Here is a 22,460-nt window from a genome sequence, read left to right on the forward strand (position 1 = left end):
TAAAAAATATCCAAACACAGTTGACTTGACAAAATATTTTAAAAAAGTCCCGACTTATCTGATGATGATTGAAAGCCCGACGTAGCCACGTTTCTGGTCCGCAAACAGACCTTTCTTCAGGGGATGTTATCCTGTGTGCATAGTAGCCGGTGAATCAAAAGTCTTCTGTGGATAATCGATTGTTTCTTCAAACAGACGCCATGAATGCGTTCAGCGGTGTTAAACAGTGGTGGTTTGGTTTATGATTATATATACAGAATTGAGTACACCCTGGCTGGGGCTTGAAACTCATATATATGAAACCTGCCCTCAGTCTCTTAAAAAAAAATTTTTCAGCCTTCAGCAGTGAGGTTGGTTTGGGTCAGACACTAGATCCGCCGACCTCCTGCATGAACAACGCTGGTTTATTGACAAGATTCACAGATTGTGAGCTATTAAACGTTCAAATATCTCATTAAAAATAATTCAAAAAGGGGGTTTTTTGAATGTGAATTGGATTTTACAGTGTGATTCCCCCAAAAATTGTTTTGGGTGCTTTTTGATATTTGGAATCAAAACGATGAAACATGGAACTCCTGCCCAGGTAGAACTTGGGCGAGTCCCTATGCTTAGCGGCCTACATGGATCATGTACAAACTGCATTCTATCAGTCATGCCATCATCTGACAAAGGTACAAAAAAAAAAAAAAACACAGAACAAGGAGAGGACACATATACTAAACTGCAGATGTGGTATTTATTTAATAAGGGATAGTATTAGACTCTGCCAGGCTGCACAGCGAATAAGGCCTGCCATGCAGCTGGCAGACAGTAGAAAGAAGAGAAGAAAAAAAGAAAACAAAACTACTGCAAGGTATGGGAAAGAAAGATAACTGCAGCTCTAGAAAAAAAATCACTTACAAAAACTGTGAGGAGAGCACAAAGCTGAATACCCACACAGCTCCCGCGACCAAATGGCTCAGTGGAAAAAAAAAATTGACTGAGGGACTCTGCCTAGGGGGCAGAGTGACTACTTCAGCTGCACATGCTCAGTAGGGCATGTTTGAAAGTTCTAGAATCTTTGAGATCAAAAGTTCTGGACAAAGGCTCCATCCGACGCCACCCATGTGTGAGGACTACCATCCTGCTTGTCTTCGGAGAAAAGTAAATACTGCCCTTATATTGGTCATTAGTGAGAGTCCCCCACAAGAGGCTCTTCAGGAAGTTAAAAAGTCAAGGGATAGGAGGCTATGTCCTATGGTGGACTGGAAACTATTTAAAGGACAAGAACAAAAAGTAGGACTTAAATGGTCAGTTTTTCCAATGGCGAGATATAAAAAGTGGACATCCTCAAGTATCTGTACTAGGACTAATGTTGTTTAACTGGAAAAGGGAACAATGAATGAGGTTATCAATTTGCAGTTGAGAAAAAAATTAATTGTAATAGGACCTTGCAAAACTGGGGAATTGAGCATCTAAAATGTTAGCTGAAATTTAAATGTGGACAAGTGCAAAGTGAAGCACACAGGGAAAACTATATGGACAAAAATTAGGGTTCCACATTAGGATTTACCACTTGGGAAAATATTTTGGAGTCATCATGGACAATAGGTTGAAATTCTGAGCCAGTGTGCAGCAGCAGTCAAAAAAGCAAATAGAATATTAGGAATTATTCAAAATGTAACAGAAAAAGCTGCAAATATTATAATGCCTCTGTAGAGGAACATGGTGTACTTCATTGAATACTGTGTGCAGTTGCTTTTGTTTTTAGGTGGAGCAGCCAGAACTAGAAACGGGTCAGAGAAGGGCAACAAAGATTTGAAAGAGTAGGGAACAGCTCCTTTAAGAAGGAAGGCTTAACGAGTTAGGGTTCTTTAACTTGGAGAAGAATGGATACAATAGAGGTTTATAAAATCATGAGTGGTGTGGAACAGGTTAATAGGGAACAGTTGTTTACCCTTAGAAATAGCACTAGGATTACAGGACTCCATAGTTCCCTCCAAGTTGAGTGCGTGAGCGATTGCTCATATTTTTGGAGCGTCACTCTTGTTTTCCATGGTTTCTCACAAACATTTTTCTCTGTGCTATTTACAGAAATGCAATACTAACAATGGCGCTCAAAAATTGCTATTCATTTTAAAACATTTGCACACACGTAGTCATTCCTTGAAGGGAGCATTGCAGGACACACCATAAAACTAACTGGTAGCAAATTTAAAATAAAATTTAAGAAAATATTTTTCAGTCAGTGCACAATTAAGCTGTAGAATTTGTTGCTGGAGGATGTAGTCAAGGCTAATAGTATAGCTGGATTAAAAAAAAAAGTTTGGATAAGTTTCTGGAGGACAGGTCCATTAATCATTATCAGCCAGATAGACTGAGGGTTACCATTCTTTAATTCTGGAAGCAAGTAATGGGGAATGAATCTCCACACTCGGATGAGTATGTCCATGCGACCCAGAATGGCCACTGTTGGACACTGGATGCTGGGCTTGATGGACCAATAGTTTGATCCAGTAGGACACTTCTTATGTTATGTTCTTACTGTATTCAGTTCTGGAGGCCATATCATGATAAGGAAATTGAGAGGGTAAAAACAGTTCAGAAAAGGACAACTAAACTGACACAAGGCCTGCAACACAAGCTCTACAAAGAGAGGCTTAAGAGACTCAAAATGTGCTCACTAAAGGAAAGAAGGGACAGGGCATATGGTAGAAACATTCAAATATTTTACAGGCTTCAATAAAATACAGGAAGATAGACTTTTCTATTTAAAAGGAAATTCAAGGACAAGGGGTCATCATATGAAGTTGTTGAGAGGAAGTTTCAGAGGAAACATGATAAAATACTTCTTCACTTAGTGCATTGGTTTTCAATCTGGCTTGGGACACCCCAAGCCAGTTTGATTTTTCCAGGTATCTACAATGAATGTATTTAGAAATTTCTAGATCACTTATCAATATTGCTAAGCAGTTTACAATACATTCATAAAACACAATGCGTGTGAGAGATTTGCAAACAGTGGAGACAAGGCATGCAATTCTCTCATGCATATTCACTGTAGATATCCTGAAAAACCTGAATGATTCAGTGTGTCCTGAGGACTTGGGAGATGTCTGGAATAGCCTATGGCAGCAGTAGCTGCATATTTAAAAGTTGTCACAGTTTTGGTTTCCTGGGACAAAGACAGAGTACACTGATAATAGCACATGTATGCATGTGTTGGGAGGGGGAAGAGGGGAGGAAGAGGAGAAAGGGAGGGGCTGGTAATAGGTAGAAGAAATTAAAGGGAGAGGACTTGTGTAGTTGCTCAATCATATGGATGTTTAGTGGGTCAAAGAAGGAAGAATACAAGCCAATGGTCAGAGTATGGCACTACTTCTATGATGGGCTTCCAAGAAGGCTGGAATATCCTGCATGGAGTGGCCATATTTATAACCCCCACATCACAAGCACTGGATGGCCAGATGTTTTAGAGAACAGCCTCACTATTTGGATTGTTGTAGAGTTTGGTGGTAGGACATGGGAAGGGGGGCTGGATGTTGGATTAAGCACAGAACATGTAAGAACCAAAGTGGAAGCAACAAGGCTTGAAATGGCATGCCAGCAGAGGTGGTGGAGGCCAGTGCTAAAGGAATTTAAACACGGCTGGGACAGATATAGAGGCAGTGGTAGGAATAGGGTTGAGAAGTTCGCAAAAAGACATGGGGTATGGTAGTCGGGAGAGCTAGTTTTGGTGCAAGTATAGAAATTAAACTGGATGGACCAATTGATCCTTATCTGTCATTATCTACTATGTTACTATTTAAAATCTGATAGTTTTCTTGGGATGAAATCAAAGTGCCACCTCTCTGCACAAAATTTAAAATGTGGCCCCAAACAGCATACTACAGCTGAAAAAGAATCACACTGGAACAGTCTGAGTACAGGTACATTATAATACATCAATACAGCAACACTACAGCACACTGAATGTGTACTGTGAAAACAGTAATAAGATCATACATCATGCTTGAAAATGTTTATGCTGGGAAAATCCTATCACCATAGGACATTGCCTTGATAGACAAAGCAAACAGACTCATACTAGTTATCTTATGGCAAATCCAGGCCAACCTTAACATAGTACAGTACTTACCTTGGTGCTGTTCTGGTGTCCTTTGTCAGTGATCACCAACCAGAAAACATTAAACAATGGTGTCAATCACCTCTTAGCGATGCCCAATCTGACGGGTAAAAATTATCACAAAAGTTATAATTAAACTGAGCTCTCACCTTTGAAGGCTGTTGGATTTTGATCTCCTGGGAGTCCGATGCTGAATCAGACTTGGTGCCTCCGGAATTTGGTTTCTCCTTTTTTCTCTTCTGTTTTTTCTTCTTCTTCTTAGCTCCCAAGTCCCCTCCACTACTTCTGCTGAGAAAATCAGAGAATACAAAATGCGGATAGAAAAAGTCCTACAAGCTAAAACACCTCAACATGTGAAGAAGCTGAACGGTATGGAAAAAAAAAACACACAAAAAAAACCAAAACAGAACACACTCCCCAAAATTAAAAAAGAGCAGGTAAAGTATAAAGCAGGATGCTTTTGGATGATGCTGTGCTTTGCTTCAAATTTGACTTCTATAAAACTAGCATCTTAAAAAGAGTGAACAGAGATATGACACAGCCTTTTCAATAAACTTCAGGAGACTGGCCTGGAATTGAGAATGCTTCATTCTAATGGCTCACAGCTGACAATAGTTCATTATTTCACTGGATCTTGAAAGTAAATGGAAATGTTCATCATAGTGGTTCTTAATTTTTTCCACATTAAAAACTATTGAATTGTCGCGCATGTTATAAAATCGACACACATATGGACGCCCACACGAGAGTCTTAAACTCTACCTTTGCAGATCCACACCCCTTCATGTATGCTCTTCTGGCCAATATTTCTTAGACATTCCTTCTCCCAAATTGGCACATCTCTGTAACCAAGGAACACTTTTTCCATCTATGGCCCCACATTATGGAATTCTTTGGCCAGTCACATTCACCTGACCCAAGGTAGCAAAGAATTAAAAAAACCAAAAACCTCTTAAAAACATACTTGCTCGCCAAAGCTCTTTCTCCATCTCTGAATGACACTCTCTAAATGATATGCTCCATGTGTCACTCTGATCTTAATTAACAACTGCTATACATTATTTTTATACAGTCTTGGCTATGATCCCTATGTCTGCTCCTAAGTGGCATTTCTGTAAAATGATGTTTTTGTTGTTTTTATATAAACCGTGTATGTTTTGTTGAGCTCTACCCCAATCATTTTGGAAGGGTGGGTAACATACTTTTACATAAATAAAAAATATTTTTCTAGCATTTAACCTTCAAAAGGAAGATTTTGATAAAATGAGAACAGTAAGAATATAAGATGTGCTACACTGGGTCAGACCAAGGCTTCATCAAGCCTGGTATCCTGTTTCCAACAGTAGCCAATCCAAGTCAAAAGTACCTGGCAAGTATCCAGACATTAGATAAGTCACAAACTACTTACTGCTTATTAAAAAATGTGCAGTTAGACAGGTAAAGAGTTTACATCAGGCATGGACATTGTTTAAAAAAAAACAAAAAACAAAAAAAACTTAGACGCCTAGACTTAACGCAATCCAAGCATTAGAAAAGGCAGAAGGAAGGTCAAATGACTGCCAGCATGGTTAAAAGGTGAGGTGAAAGAGGGTATTTTAGCCAAAAGAACTTCTTTCAAAAACTGGAAAAAGGATTCAACTGAAGAAAATAGGAACAAGCATAAATATTGGCAAGTTAATGTAAAATATTGATAAGGGAGGCGAAAAGAGAATTTGAAAAGAAGCTGGCCATAGAGGCAAAAACTCATAATAAAATATTTTTAAAATATATTCACAGCAGGAACCCTGTGAGAGAGTCAGTTGGACTGCTAGATGATCAAGAGGTTAAAGGAGCGCATATTAAAGACAAAGCCATAGCGGAAGGACCAAATGAATTCTTTGCTTGCGTGTTTACCTACTGTAAGAGGATGTTGGGGAGATACTCGTGCTGAGTAGCCTAGTGGTTCAAATCCCACTGTCGTTCCTTGTGATCGATACCTCAGGTACAAACTGGAGATAGGGAACTACCTATAATACCTGAATGTAATCCGCTTTGATGTCTACTTTGAAGTGCCAAAAACCTAAATATAAAAATCTAAATAAATAAATAATTGAAAAACCCCATACACACTTATAACTTTCAGAGTCTGGCACAAACGTAAAAATCCAAGGTGCCTAATATTTAGACCATGGTACCTGATGGAAGAGATGCCAGTAAGGCACTGTGATAACTGCTGTGGCCCAGAAAGTAGCTACCACTGGCAAGCCCCAGGTGGTAAAGCTCTGAAGCAGCTGTCAATGGCAGGGAGAAGTTGGCCCAGAGAGAGAAGCAAGGGAAAGAGAGAACAAAAGAAAGAAAAATGTAGAAAAACAAACCTAAAAATAGACAAAATACTTTGCCTGGTTTCTAAAAGCTTTTGGCTGGCACTTAGACTTCCAATATTTTTTTCCACTCTGGAGTCTGGTCTTGCCTAAGCAAAATTAAAGGTCCTCAACTCCTCCCAGAGAGAGAGAGAGAGAGGGCATTAACTGCCAGTAAATGCTCTCTCCTGTTGGTCATTGTTACTTAACTACAGATTTCAGTCAAAGTTCTGCAGAGCCTTCTGTGGAAAGCATAAAGATAGACATGATGAATGATATTCCTTCACTTGCAATGAAACATCAGAACCAGAATGAGAACCCAGGAGTCTAGGCCACAAAAACTATGTCCACAATTCAAACTTTTACATCTAGTGCATTTCTTCTAAGTAGATGGGTTTACAAACTCAGCCCTAGGTAGCTTTCTGCACACAGCAGCAAACAGATATTTCCTTACATTCTTGGAGGAGTAAAGCACAGAAGGGACAGTCTCAGACAAAAATTTCTTTATTTATATATTGGGTAGCATCGAAAACTTTTTTTCTCAGCATTTCCCATATTTTGCTGCTCTATTTGTACCCAAGTTTCAGGTAAGAACATAAGAACGTAAGAAAATACCATACTGGGTCAGACCAAGGGTTCATCAAGCCCAGCATCCTGTTTCCAACAGTGGCCAATCCAGGCCATAAGAACCTGGCAAGTACCCAAAAACTAAGTCTATTCCATGTTACCACTGCTAATGGCAGTGGTAACAATTTAGTTGATGATGTTCTACTGTGATATGTGTCCCTAAGCTTGAGACCAACATGGAGATGGCAACTGACCCAGAATCCTCTGCTATCTTAGCCTTTCTGGCTATGTGAACTTTAAATGCCCTGAGCCTGACCTGGAGGAATTCCAAGGACACCTGGACAGCAGTTGAAACTGGCGACAATTTGTGATGCCTAATTATAGGGTCACAAGTGCAGAAGTCAATGGTTAGAACCTCAGGCTAGAATGTCATTACAGGGGTATCTGTAAGCACAGCACACAGCCTAAGATAAAATCTTGCTGTTCAGGGCAATTGTTATAATAGAACAAAGGATTATCTAAAGAGTGATGATAAATGGGCCCCAACTTGGAAAACTGTTCAGGGTGGTTTAGGGATACTCTATCATTCTGTTGACATGACAACCTATATAAATGATACTCCAGATGGTCAAGCAACTTAAGACTTTCTGACCTAGAGCTGTATTGTATTTTACCTATAAAAGAAGGATCAGTTCATATATATCAGTTTGTCAGAGAAGTGGCATCCAGCATCTCCCAAGAATACTTATATTGCTCAATAAAAAAATTATACTTTCTACAAAATCTAAGTGTTCTTGTATCCATGGAGAAGCACCTTAAAGCATGTTTGGCGCATAACAACTGGTCACTGATGGCAATTAGCTGCTTTATGACATCATCATACACGCAGAGATTATCAGTATTTCTCAGCTTAACAGACCATTTTTTTTCTCAGCAAGCAGCTACAATTACAGTATCTATTTTCATTTCTGCATTTTGTCAATTAGTATACTAAAACAATTAGTATTTCCAATGCACTCTTTTTCCACCTATCACACTATGCAGAGCAGGAGTCGTCATGTATAATATTACCTTTTATTATGCTGTACACATTGTATAAGTAGTACTGAACAACCATAGTTCTAGATGGATTAAGGTGACTAAAAGGGGTCTCTCAGGAGTCCAGACTTTCCGCTACCCTATTCAATATTTATCTATTCCCTTTATGTAAGCTGTTTGAGGCCCTAAATCTGGCAAGACTGATGTCTTCACCGTGGCAGCCGGCATAAAGAGGTCAAAGCAGGATCCTCCGACTCCTTGAGAAAAAAAAAAAAAAAAAGAGACACACCCTAAGGCCATGGCAATAGCTCACATGGTTCTTGCAGGGCTCAAACAAAGATGCTTGAAATCAATATGGAAACTACAGTGGCTATTCGTACTGATCTTTCCTCGATGTCTCCTTTCAGATATGATTAGAGGAAGTTGAAACTAAAGCAGAGTCACTGGTAATGGCGACAGCCTCGCTTCCCCAAATGTGGATCACTCACAATGAGAGCTTGCAAACTGGAACTGCCATAGTAATATGTGAATCCTTGGCGTCCATGAGTGAGCGGAGAGTTCTAATATGATAAGCTTTTTGACAAAACTGATCCCGGAATTACAACTTCAATTTGACTTATGTTTTGAAATAGAAAAGAGCACATAGGATTCCATCCAGGCCTTTCCAGAACCCTTGATTTCCGAGGCCCATCATTTTCAGGCTACTCCGCTATCCTCGGGTTCTTGAAGTGCTTTCCTTGGCCCGCACCAAGGCACCCATTACTTTTAATAGCAACTTGCTTCTTTTTGTACCAGATCTGGCAAAGACTACAGCTGCAAAGCATTCCTGGCTCTGGGAGCTTGTTATGACCTCATGTATCCTGCACGGATGAGGGTAACCTGCCACAAACGAAAACCTTTGAAATGCCTGAGGAATTAGACTCTTTACTTTTATCTTTGGAATCTGTGCAGGCAGTAGTGACCTGTCGGCTTGATATGATGCCCGTTGCACAGTTCTCTTTCCTGCTGACTCATCGGGATCAGCTCCGGTGTTTAGTTTGTCGGATGTTTAACATGGATTTATGTACATTCATGTCATTTGACCTACACCAGTGCCTCGCTGAGAGCACACTGGTGCTTATTGATCATTGACTGATTTTTTTCCATTTTGGAGCGATGCCCATCATTTCCTATTTCCAGTTGGATCTTGCTTGGCTTTTGTTCCTGCCCTGAGGATCAATTTTTCAATGCTGCCAGTGCTACTGGCTCTGGTCACTGTTTATTTTATATCTCTGTCTCATGCTTTTTGTTCTTTTTCCTTCTTTTTCTTTGGAGGGTTGCCTATTCATTTTCCCTGCTGAGGGATTTTACAGCTTACCTGTAGTGGTGCAATTACAGATCTTTGTGTATGGTATGCTATTGTAATATGGGTTCTGTCTCTGAATTGCATGTAATCCCCCTTAATGTTAATGGTCTTTCACACCCAATTAAGGGAAAGAAAATACTGTCATATTTAAAATCTTTGAAAGCTGATATTGCTATGCTTCAGGAGACGCATGTTTCCTCCTTAGAGTCTCAAATTGAAGCAAGATTGGGTCAGGAAGGTTTTTTTCAGTCCTGCAGTGCAGAAGCAGCAAGTGGTTGCTCTTTTTGTTTCATAAGAGGTTGGGGGTTGTTATGGTTTAGCAGTGTTTAGGTGGATTCTTGGGTACTGGGGCAGATGACCACACCCATGGGGAGGAGCCCCGTGGGGAGCCACAATACTGGGCTAGACTCAGGACGCACAAACACAGAGTTAGATCTTTTATTGTACAGCTGATGTATACCACCAGAGGTGGCAGTAGTGAGGTGATCCAGAGATAGCAGTCCAGGGACCCTCGGCAGAGGGAACCCGTCTCACCAAGTTGGTATAGGGAGATCCAGGTGTAGGTTTCCCAGCATGGCAAAGCTGTAGATGAGATAGACTGAGAATTAGATTACTCACTAGATGGTAGCTGTAAGGTTGGCGATTCCACCAGGCTGAAGTAGATGGTTGCAGGCACCAAGGCAGGAGAGCAGGCCCTCGAGGAGCGAGTACCTGATCCCACTAAGGCACTTGAAATGAAAGCAGAGGGTCCCCGAGGAGCAGGTACCCAGGTTAGCAGTTACCACGAAGGGCAGAGAGCTTCCAGCGACAGCAGGAAGCGGCAGAGTAGCTTAGACCAGACGAATCCAATCCTTGCTAACTCAATGAGCTAGCAAACATGCGTAGACTAAATACCCAGATGGCATGACGTCACTTGAGGGGTATGCCCCCGAGGTTCGCGCCATAGCTGGAATAAAGACGTGGGTAGCGACCGCACACCCTAGGAGGCCCTTGGGAGGAACATGGCGATAGGCAACGCCAAAGCCTTTCCGGGGACGCCGGAGAGAGCGGCTTGCAGACGCGGCGGTGGCCATCCTCCCAAAGCTAGTGGGGAGAGCAGAGAAAAAGGTGAGGCACAAGGGTCGAAGCCGTCTGAGACCGACGGATGCAACAGGGGTTCAGGTTTTAAATCATGTTGCTGACAGTGAAGGCAGATGGGTTTCGGTGCAAGCTGTAATTGGGACTGAGCAATATACCTTTTTTTTTTTTTTTTTTTTAATTTGTATGCTCTAAACTCTGATGATCCCACTTTATTTCAGGCAATTACTTCACAACTCCTTGTGATGGGCCCTCAAAGTTAAGTCATGGGTGGTGATTTTAATGGAGAAATTACTTACCTGATAATTTTATTTTCCTTAGTGTAGACAGATGGACTCAGGACCAATGGGAATAGTAGATTCCTGATAGCAATTGGAGACGGATCAGATTTCAATCTGACGTCAGCCCTAGTACATATACCCCTGCAGGAAGTGCAGCTCTTCAGTATTCTCCTCAAAAAGCAATTGTGCATATATGTATGACTGACTAATTTGGCTAACTTGATTAACTTTTATAACTTAGTTAACTTAATTAACTTGAACTGGTTGAATTGGTTATAGCTGGAGACCACCAGTGCCCTCAACCGAGAAACGTCGACACCCGGTAGGATGGGTGTTCTAGTTGGAGGAAAGCGTGGCTTACCCGTGAATCACTCGCTGTTGGTGATGTCCCTCGAGAATTCCATGAATAACGGCAGCCGTGGGTGGAATGCTGAGTCCATCTGTCTGCACTAAGGAAAACAAAATTATCAGATATCAGGGATGTATAAAAGCTACTCCCGAACCGGGTGGGAGGCTGCCCGTGACCCACTTAGTACTGCCCTTGCAAATGCTGTATCCTCTCGAGCCTGAACATCCAAGCAGTAAAACCTGGAGAAGGTGTGGATGGAGGTCCATATCGCCGCCCGACAGATCTCGGCGGGTGACAGCATCTTGGTTTCCACCTAGGACACTGCCTGGGCTCTAGTGGAATGGGCCTTGACTTGTAAAGGCAGTGTTTGCCTGCTTCTATGTAGGCCACCTTGATGACTTCCTTGATCCAGCAGGCTTTGGTTGCTTGAGTGGCCGCTCCCCTTTGCTTCTTCCTGCTGCGAAGGACGAATAGATGGTCCGTCTTTCATACGGATTCCGACCTTTCCAGGTATCAGACTACAAGTCTGCCGATGTTGAGATGGCGTAGACTGCCAGACTCTTCCGAATTCTTATGCTCATCTGGTGATGGTAGTGAAATGGTTTAGTTGAGATGGAAGTGAGACACCACTTTGGGGAGGAACGACGGAACTGTGCGTAACTAGATGGTTCCCGGAGTGAGTCTGAGGAATGGTTCCAGGCAGGACAGTGCTTGTAGCTCAGAGATATGGCGGGCCGAACAGACTGCCACCAGGAAGGCTGTCTTCAATGTTAATAGTTGGAGAGACAGGCCGCGAAGAGCTCTGAAAGAATCTCCTACTAAGAAATCGAGGACCAGGTTGAGGTTCCAAAGAGGCACCGGCCACTTTAGGGGTAGTCTGATCTGCTTGACTCCTTTCAGAAAACGGGAGACATCTGGGTGAGAGGCTAGGCTGGCGCTCTCACTTTTGGTTCCGTAGCATGACTATGCGGTCACCTGTACCTTGACGGAGTTGAGAGACAATCCCTTCTGTAGCCCGTTCTGCAGGAATTCCAAAACCGCCGGAATTTTGACTGAGCGTGGGATGATGTTGCGGTCCCCACACCAGGCTTTCAATACGCTCCAAATCCTTATGTATGTTAGGCATGTGGAGAACTTGCGTGCTCGGAGTAGGATGTCAATTACTGCCCCCAAGCATCCGCTCTTCCTCAGGCGAGTCCTCTCTATGGCCAGACCGTAAGAGAGAATCGAGCTGGATCCTCGTGGAGGATCGGTCCTTGTTGGAGCAGGTCTCTGTGTGGAGGTAGAGGGAGGGGGCTCCTTGTCAGCAGTCTTCGTATGTCTGCGTCCACGGTCTTCTTGGCCAGTCTGGGGCCACTAGAAGTACTGGTCCCCTGTGGTGTTCTATCTTGTGGATGATTGCGCCCAATAGGGGTCACGGCGGGAAGGCATATAACAGTCTCATGTGGCCAGGTCTGTACCAGGGTATTGATTCCCTGGGACTGGGGTTCCTGCCTGCGGCTGAAGAAGCTGGGCACTTGAGTGTTGGACCGGCTTGCCAGGAGGTCCATGGTTGGTGTTCCCCAACGGTTTACTATCAATTGGAATGCTGTGTTCAAGAGCCTCCATTCTCCTGGGTCTAGACTTTCTCTGCTGAGGTAATCCGCAGCAACATTGTCTTTCCCGGCAATGTGGATGGCCGAGAGCTCTTGAAGGTTCGCTAGCACCATGACATTAGGGGGTCTATTTCCAGAGACACCTTTTGGCTTCTGGTTCCTCCCTGGCGGTTGGTAGGCCACTGTTGTGGCATTGTCTGACATTACTCTGACTTGTCTCTGCGTCTGTGACTGAACCGTAGGCAGGCTAGTCTGACTGCCCAGGCCTCTAGGCAATTGATGTACCACCCTAACTCTTCTTTGTTCCATTGTCCCTGAGTGGTCAGCTCCTGGCAGTGTGCTCCCCATCCTTGTAGGCTGGCGTCCGTGGTGAGCAGGATCCAGGATGGTTAGGATAGTCTCGCACCCTGGCTCAGATGGTCTTCTTGTAGCCACCATCATAGTTGGGTCCAGACTTTGTCTGGGAGCTGAAGACGTATGGTGTAGTTCTGGAACAGTGGATTCCATCGTGATAGTAGTGAGCGCTGTAGGGGTCTCATGTGAGCTCTTGCACATGGCATTACTTCCAGTGTGGATGCCATGAGGGCGAGGACCTGTAGGAAGTCCCATGCTGTGGGGCCAAGCTCGCTCAACAGGGTTCGTAACTGGGTCATCAATTTCGATCTCCTTGTCTGTGTCGAACCGGACTCCCAAGTATTCTAGAGATTGGGAGGACTGCAGACAGCTCTGGTTTGTGTTGACCACCCACGGCTCTCCAGTAGAGTTTTGACTCTGTTGGTCGCCTGGTGGCTTTCCTCTGGGGATTTCGCCCTGATCAGCCAATCGTCTAGATAAGGGTGTATACGGATTCCTTCCTTCCTCAGTGTTGCTGCTACGACAACTATGATCTTGGTGAACATCCGGGGTGACTTCAATGCCAGGAAAAATAGTGGAAAGTGTTCTAAACATCAAAATCACAGTACATATAGAAAGGCATGGTTTAATGGAACAAAGTCAGCATGGCTTAACCCAAGGCAGGTCTTGCCACACAAATCTGCTTCACTTTTTTTTTGAAAGAGTTAATAAACATGTGGATAAAGGTGAACCGGTAGATGTAGTATACTTGGATTTTCAGAAGGCGTTTGACAAAATTCGTCATGAGAGGCTTCTACGAAAAGTAAAACATCATGGGATAGGTGGCGATGTCCTTTCGTGGATTGCCAACTGGCTAAAAAAAGACAGGAAACAGAGAGTAGGATTAAATGGGCAATTTTCTCAATGGAAGGGAGTGGGCAGTGGAGTGCCTCAGGGAACCGTATTGGGACCCTTACTTTTCAATATATTTATAAATGATCTGGAAAGAAATAAGACGAGTGAGATGATAAAATTTGCAGATGATACAAAATTGTTCAGAGTAGTTAAATCACAAGCAGATTGTGATAAATTGCAGGAAGACCTTATGAAACTGGAAAACTGGGCATCAAAATGGCAGATGAAATTTAATGTGGATAAGTGCAAGGTGATGCATATAGGGAAAAATAACCCATGCTATTGTTACACAATGTTAGGTTCCATATTAGGTGCTACAACTCAAGAAAGATCTAGGCGTCATAGTGGATAACACATTGAAATAGTCGGTTCAGTGTGCTGCGGCAGTCAAAAAAGCAAACAATGTTGGGAATTATTAGAAAGGGAATGGTGAATAGAACAGAAAATGTCATAATGCCTCTGTATTGCTCCATGGTGAGACCGCACCTTGAATACTGTGTACAATTCTGGTCGCCGCATCTCAAAAAACATATAATTGCGATGGAGAAGGTACAGAGAAGGGCTACCAAAATGATAAGAAGAATGAACAGCTCACCTATGAGGAAAGACTAAAGAGGTTAGGACTTTTCAGCTTGGAGAAGAGATGGCTGAGGGGGGATATGATAGGGGTGTTTAAAATCATGAGAGGTCTAGAACGGGTAGATGTGAATCGGTTGTTTACTCTTTCGGATAATAGAAAGACTAGGGGGCATTTCATGAAGTTAGCATGGGGCACATTTAAAACTAATCGGAGAAAGTTCTTTTTCACTCAACGCACAATTAAACTCTGGAATTTGTTGCCAGAGGATGTGGTTAGTGCAGTTAGTATAGCTGTGTTTAAAAAAGGATTGGATAAGTTCTTGGAGGAGAAGTCCATTACCTGCTATTAAGTTGACTTAGAAAATAGCCACTGCTATTACTAGCAACGGTAACATGGAATAGACTTAGTTTTTGGGTACTTGCCAGGTTCTTATGGCCTGGACTGGCCACTGTTGGAAAAGGATGCTGGGCTTGAGGGACCCTTGGTCTGACCCAGTATGGCATGTTATGTTCTTATGTGCTGTGGCTAACCCGAATGGTAGTGCCAGTCCAGGATTGTGAAGCATAGAAAACGCTGATGCTCTTGATGGATCGGAATGTGTAGGTAGGCTTCCGACAGATCCAGGGATGTAAGCAGCTCTCCCGGTTGTATCGCTCTTATTACCGAGCGTAGGGTTTCCATACGGAAGCAAGGAATCTTCAGGTGTCTGTTGACCGACTTGAGGTCCAGGATGGGCCTGAACGTTCCTTCTTTCTTGGGAACGATAAAATAGATGGAATAATGTCCAGTATTTACTTTTTGTCGAGGCACCGGTGTTATAGCCTCTAAGGCTAGCAATCTGGTCAGCGTAGCTTCCACTGCCATCCTCTTGGAAGGGTCGTGGCAGGGGGATTCCACAAACCTGTCCGGAGGGACGTGGTGGAAATCTAGGTAATATCCCTCTTGAATGATGGCTAGGACCCACTTGTCCAAAGTTATCTCGACCCATCTTTGGTAGATTAGGGCAAGTCTGCCCCCTATGGCTTCTTCCTTTGGATGGGTCGGCTGATTTTCATTGTGGGGTGCGGCTGGGGCCTGGGCCAGAGTTGGCTCCCCTTTTGTTGTGCTTGTTCCGAAAGGACTGGCTTTGGCCTGAGGAGCGGGCCACTTGATATATGCTTCTATATGGGTTGAAGCGCTGTGATCCTCTGCCCCGGGAAGTTCGGAGGAAGGGTCGCTGGTTTCTCTTAATCCTGTCCTCCGGTAGCCGCTGCAGTGGAGACTCGCCCCATTTGTTGGCTAGTTTCGCTAGTTCACTTCCGAACAGGACGGTTCCTTTGACGGGCAACCTTGTGTCTCATTTTGGAAGATGCGTCAGCCGACCAGTTTCAGAGCCAGAGTTGATTTCTGGCTGCCACGGAGGATGACACTCCTCTAGCTGCGGTGCGCACCAGATCAGAAGCGGCATCCACGAGGAATGATACCGCTGGTTCCAGGGCTTCCCCAGGAGTGTTGTTCCTGGTCTGTGATAAGCAGGCGCGTGTCATCACGGCACAGCAGGCCGCGATCTGTAGAGACATAGTGGAGAAGTCAAAGGACTGTTTGAGGATGGATTCCAGACGTCTGTCTTGAGCATCCTTGAGTGCTGCTCCTCCCTCCACTGGGATAGTAGTGCGCTTCGAGACCGCGCAGACCATGGCATCCACTTTCGGACATGCCAGGAGATCTTTGGCGACTGGGTCCAGAGGGTACATGGCTGCCAGAGCACGCCCCCCTTTGAACGTAGTTTCTGGGGCATCCCTTTCCAGATCAATTAGTTGCTGGACAGCTTGTAATAATGGAAAATGACGGGAGGTCTGACGGAGTCCCTCTAGTAGAGGGTTTGTCTTAGGTTCCCCTGAGGCACTTGTGCCCGGGATAGCAAGCTCTTTTAAGCTGTGTGAGACCAGTTCTGGAAGCTCGTCCTTGGTGAAGAAGCGTCTCATGGTTCGGTGGGGCTAGGTCCCCGGAGGGAGTTCCCCCTTCCTCCAGGGGTACTGAATTCTCATCCGAGTTGTCTGTGTCCCCAAAGTTGGGGCTTCTGGGCGGTGGGATCACTTCCCTGCGCATAGAGGGTCCCGGGATGTCGATGTCCTCTGGTGGAACTTGTGGCCGTATTATAGGAGGCCCCAGTTGCATACGGACGAAGGTATGCAGATCTTTGAAGAATTCCACCCAGGAGATAGATGCTGGGTCTAGACTAAAGGAGCACCGTATTACTGGGGAGCCCTGTTTGGGGGGGGGGGGGGGGTCCCGCTGTGCGATGCTAGGTCCGGTGTACTGTTCAAGAGGCTGGAACCTGGTACCGGCTGGGGAGGGCCTGAGTTGGATCCCCTAGGGCCTCTTCACACTGTATACACAGGGCCGTGGCCTCCTCATGCTGTGCAGCTCTAATGTGGCATGCTGGGCGAAGGCCCTGAGCCTTGAGTTTCATTTCCGGTGGTGCCATGGCTTGTGCGCGTAAAATACAGTTGTGCGCTTAGGTCTGGTGTGCGCTCAGGGAGATGTGTGTGCTTTTGTGCGCAGAGATCTAGTTGTGCGCCCGGCACAGTAAGCGCGTGGCTATGTGCGTCGTCTGTGTGCATAAGGTATTTCTGCGCACGGATCGGGACAGCGAACAGATCAAAGTGGTGACGGTGACCTTGCGGACAATATGGCGACCACCTTGGAGGGTCTCCACGTGGGAGGACCCTCGGATCTAACCGGGGTCTAGCCCTGCTAAGGCAGATCAACCCGGTGGCACTGGTCCCGGCTGGTGACATGTGCGACTCCTCGAGCTTCGGGGACCGGAAGCTTTTAATTAGATTTCTACCCTACCTGGTCTCGGCGCTTCCCGGTCTCGTTCCAGGCGGTCTCCGGCTGTGGGGGGAGAAGGAAAATACCTTCACCTCTTCGCTCGAGGTTGCACCCGCTGCCTCTCAGCCTGACCTGATGTCGGGGACTAGGTCCCCGCCGAGGGTCGGCCGCCGGACCGAGGCTTACCTCCGAGGGATCGTGGAAATCACCTTGGGATTCTCAACTGGGGGAGGGACCCAATGAGTGTCACCGCAGGAGAGTGGGGCTCATCTGTAGAGATAAAAATTCTTCTTATTCTTTTGGTTTTCTTTGGTAGAATTACTCTAACGCTGTGAGAGCGTGCATAGAGTCCCTAACTGCTATGGAGACGGGGTATATGTACTAGGGCTGACGTCAGATTGAAATCTGATCCTTCTCCAACTGCTATCAGGAGTACACTATACCCATTGGTCCTGAGTCCATCTGCTACACGCTAGGAAATCAGCCCTTGGATCTTATTCTGGACAAGCAATCTAATGCTATAATCTCTCATACCAAAATTCCCAAGGTTCTTACTAGTCGTTGACCCTTGGTAGCTTTTACATCCCTTAGCTAAAGACTATGCTTTTTTTCTCCTCTCCCCATTCTACATACTCCCAGATAGATTATTTTTTTACTTCAGGTACCTTGGTCCCTAACATTCACTCTGCTGCAATCCATCCCATTTTGGTTTCAGATCATACTGCAGTCTCTTTGACAGTTAATCTTTTTTCAACTGCGAAAGTTCATCTCAGGACTCTTGGCTGACTCTGCTTATATTGGCTATCTTCAAGACAAAATTGTTGAATACTTTTTACATAACACCACCCCTGACATCTCCTCTCCAACAGTCTGGGCGGCATTCAAGGCCCCTAATTCAGGGGAAATCATTAACTATAGCATTACTAGGTGCAGAGCCCAAAGGGTGGAGCTTTCCCGAACTACAAGCTTCAGTTGCTCAGTTGGAGCGGGCCTACATTTCTCGCCCTACTTCTGATACTTTACTTTCCTTGCAGAAGGCACATTATGATTACAACAATCTTGAGTTTGCATGCTGGGAAATCTCTTTTCATTCAGAAGACTCAATGCGCTAAAAACAAGTATGGCCACCTTTTTGCGAGTTACCTCAAAGAGAGGAGGGGAAAAAAATACATGCATGCGATCACAGTTAAGACCACACGTTAACGAATGATTCAGAAATATTGAAGGCAGAGACTTTTATCATGACCTTTATACATCAGGAGTCAACCTCTCTTCATTCTGCTAGTAATCAGTTTCTTTCACAGGTGCACCGTCCAGTCCTCAGTCCTAACCAGCAGGCCAGTTTGGATTGTCCCATCACAACAGCTGAGATTTCCACTGCCTTGTCCTCTTTGAAAGGAGGGAAAGCTCCTGGACCAGATGGCTTCCTCTGCTGACTATTATAGGGCCTTCCAGATATTACTAGTTCTTTTTCTAAAATGGTATATTCTCCCACCTCTAATTCTTTTTCTCTGAAACTTGTATAGTGGTGCTTCCAAAGCCAGGGATAGATCCTCAGCTGGTTTCAAATTACAGACCTATTTCCCTCCTTAAATCCGACTACAAAACATTTGCTAAGATTCTGGCTGTCATTATAGGTGATCTTATACATCCTGATAATCCAACGTTTGATAAAGATGGATTATCTCCAATAACACCCGTCCTTGCGCTAGTCAAATCCATGCCTTCTCCAATGATAGCTCTCTCTCTCTCTCTCTCTGGATGCTGAAAAAGCATTCAGAGTTGAGTGGGAATATCTTTTTTTCTACTTAGCGTTGGCCCTTCCTTTTTGGCCTGATACAGCTTCTCTATCATCACCTATCAGCTTGTCTATATATTAATAATAGACTTTCTTCCAGTTTTGAGTTACAAAGAGGTACCAGACAGGACTGCCTCTTGTCCCATTTTTTATTCAACCTGGCTTTGGAACACCTTTTGCTGGCTATATGACAAAAATTGGGCCATTGAAGGTCTTACTCTGGGTATGGATACTTATAAGTTATCAGCTTATACTGTCTTGTTATTCATTACAAATCCTGTCTCCTCTCTACCACATTTGTTCTCTCTCATCTCTGCCTACTCTTCTTTTTCAGGTTATCAGGTTAACTGGCATAAAACTGAGTTGCTTCATTTAAATTTGCTAGGGGCCCAGGTTGATGTCTCTGCTTACGTATTCCAAAGAAATAGAAAATGGTCTTAAGTATCTGAGTATATGTTTTTTTGGATGATCTACTCTCCACCACCACTCACTGTGAAGCCTCTCTTTTATAAATGCTCCACGATTCTATATTACACATTGGTCTCCCTTACACCTAAAGTGGTGGGGACTCCTTGATATAATCAAAATGGTACTTGCTCCTTGTTTAAGTTATATGTTCTCCATAATACCCTTTTTTTTTTCTGGCAATTTTTATGAACAGGTTGATCGTCTGCTCACCCACTTTCTCTGGCACTATAAACCTCCCCAAATTACCATCACCAAGTTAAAAGCGGATAAGTGTCGTGGGGGAGGTCAATTTCCTGGATTTCTATAGCTACCATCAGGCTTACATACTACAACAAGGCTATCATTGGATGTCCGATTTACTTCAATTACCTGATAGCCCTCGTTGGGTGAATATTGAACAGGGGTTGCTTTCTCCTTTTCCCTTAGGGACCATCCCAGGGATGTCTACTACCCACTCCGTTAAGAGGAAGCCCATTTTGAGCTCTATTTATAGGGCATTCTTGGAATATGATCGGATGTCGACATCTTTCTTTCCCTGTCTGGCACTTTTCTAAGTTGGCATCCCTTTGGCTTCACTCCCATATTCGCATTTGAGGCAAATGTTTAAATTGGAAACACTGGCAAGACAGCAGTATATGGTTTTTACCCTCTCTGTTGAAAGACAATTCACTTCTTTCTTTTTCTGAAGTGATGGTTAAATCATTCCATTCCTAAATCTGTTTTATGCTTGGTTGCAAAACCATGGCGGGTTAACATTTTCCTTTGTGTCTAAATTTTGTGTTTCTGTTTTTCCTAAAATGTATACATAATAGATTTTGGTTCCTTAGGCCAGTGGTCCCCAACCTTTTTTGTACCAGGGACCGGCTTCAAGCAAGACCATTTTTCCATGGCCCGGCAGGGCGGGGTGGGGGTGGGGCAGGGGCGGGGCTTTGGTCATATGGGAGCGGGGTTATGGAGGGGGTTGGATTTTAGTGCACACTTATTTAATTATGACATTTATAATGTGAATGTGACTCAACTCACCATAGGTTCTCACATGCATGACACACTGACCCATGATTGTCACGGGACTAGATGTAAAAGTACAGTTTGCATCCACGGGAACCCCCCTGACCCACAATAATGGATGTAAAGCAGAATTATGACATTCCCCATACAACTCACCCTACAAAAAAGATATTCTGGTTCTGGTGTCATCTCAGTAACAGCAACTCAAACTCCTTCTACTTCCAGGCTCAATAGCCCTACTTATGAAAAGACAGCAGTTTACCACCAATGCATGTCCTCTTGAGAAAACACAACAAATAAGACTGATACAAACGCTTATATGCTAGTAAAATATCTCATCTCGGTAACAGACACAGAACCGACCTAACATACTCCCAGGATCTGTAGTAATGCACATAAACTAATCCGCACACAGTTACACCTGTATTATGGAATACACTCAAACAGGAGCAACCCTATCTATGAAAAGGCGACACTACAAATATTAAATCAGGTCTTAAAAACCAATACACCTCTTATTAGGAAAACAGAACTAGCAAGCAGCTATAGATCCCCACTCAGAAATAATTGTAAAACTATACTAATAAGCAGAATAAATGTTTCAAAACAGCTATGAACAGAATAACATCCAACAATTAAAAACTCATAAAAACTATTAAACATGCTCCAAACACCAATAAAATATTTCAAAAAAGCAGACATCACACAATTAAAATGGCAGTCAAGAAAAATAAACTTAAAAAGCCACCTTTACTTACCTCCTCCAGCAGCTCTCCTACTCCCCTTCCCTGCAAGCCGTGGCACACACCAGAAGCAGCAGTAGAAGCTAAGCTCTATACTCATGGGCCTCTTCCTTAGTGCCCATGTCTCTCACACACACACCATACCAGTCATGCCCCCATGACCAGTTTCTGTCTCTCACACACCAATCATCTCCCAGTCTTTGGCACACGTACACCAGTCACCTTCCTGAACAGTTTCTCTCATGCCATACACACACACACAGGCTTCCCACTCACATGTTCTACTTACATATATGGGCTTCTCACTCTCATAATCACTTTCTCTGTCTCTCTCAAACACACACACACACACTCACCAGTCTCTCACTCCCATGTTCTCTTTCAGATATACAGGCTTCTCACTCCCATGCTGTGTCTCACACACACCCAGGTTTCTCACTCCCATGCTCACTCTCTTCACATGCACAGGCTTCTCATTCCCATAATCACTTTCTCTCTGTTACACACACACACACACCAGTCTCTCTCATTTCCATGCTCACTCTCCACATGCACAGGCTTCTCATTCCCTGAATCACATTCTCTCACATTCACACTCACCAGTCACCTTACCAACCAGTCTCTCTCTCTCTCATGCATGCACACTCACCCAGGTTTCTCACTCCCATGCTTTCTTTCACCCCCTCCCCCCCAACACCAGGCTTCTTACGCCCATGCTTTCCCACATACCCAGACTTCTCACTTCCATGCTTTTTCTCTCTCACACACACAAACACACACATCAGTCACCTCCCTGACTAATGTCTCACACTCTCACATACACAGTCATCTCCCTGAGCAATCACTTTCATTGTCTCTCACATACACACACACACACACATCAGCTCTCTGACCAGTCACACACTGGCTGGCTGCTTCTCTCACTCACTTCCTCTCACAAATGGGAGCTGCAGCAGCCCCCGCAGGCCAAGAAAGAAGAATCCCATCGGCCGCGGGAGGCTCATGCTGCTGACTCCTTTTCCGATTACCGGCTGCTTCGATTACACGTGGGCCAATGCTGCTGCCGCCGCTATTTTTCCACGCGGCACGGCTCTTTCTCCTTCCC

At 44.3% G+C, this 22,460-nt stretch overlaps 1 protein-coding gene across 1 annotated transcript in view; it reads right to left on the reverse strand.

The window, feature by feature from the left end:
• NMT2 (N-myristoyltransferase 2) overlaps positions 1-22,460 on the reverse strand; it is a 188,454-nt gene that overhangs the window by 141,060 nt on the left and 24,934 nt on the right. Inside the window, 1 exon segment of the mRNA XM_029588818.1 lies at positions 4,255-4,390. Within this exon segment, the coding sequence (XP_029444678.1) occupies positions 4,255-4,390 (136 nt within the window).

This window comes from Rhinatrema bivittatum, chromosome 2 (assembly GCF_901001135.1).
Source record: "Rhinatrema bivittatum chromosome 2, aRhiBiv1.1, whole genome shotgun sequence".
Classification (NCBI taxonomy): Eukaryota; Metazoa; Chordata; class Amphibia; order Gymnophiona; family Rhinatrematidae; genus Rhinatrema; species Rhinatrema bivittatum.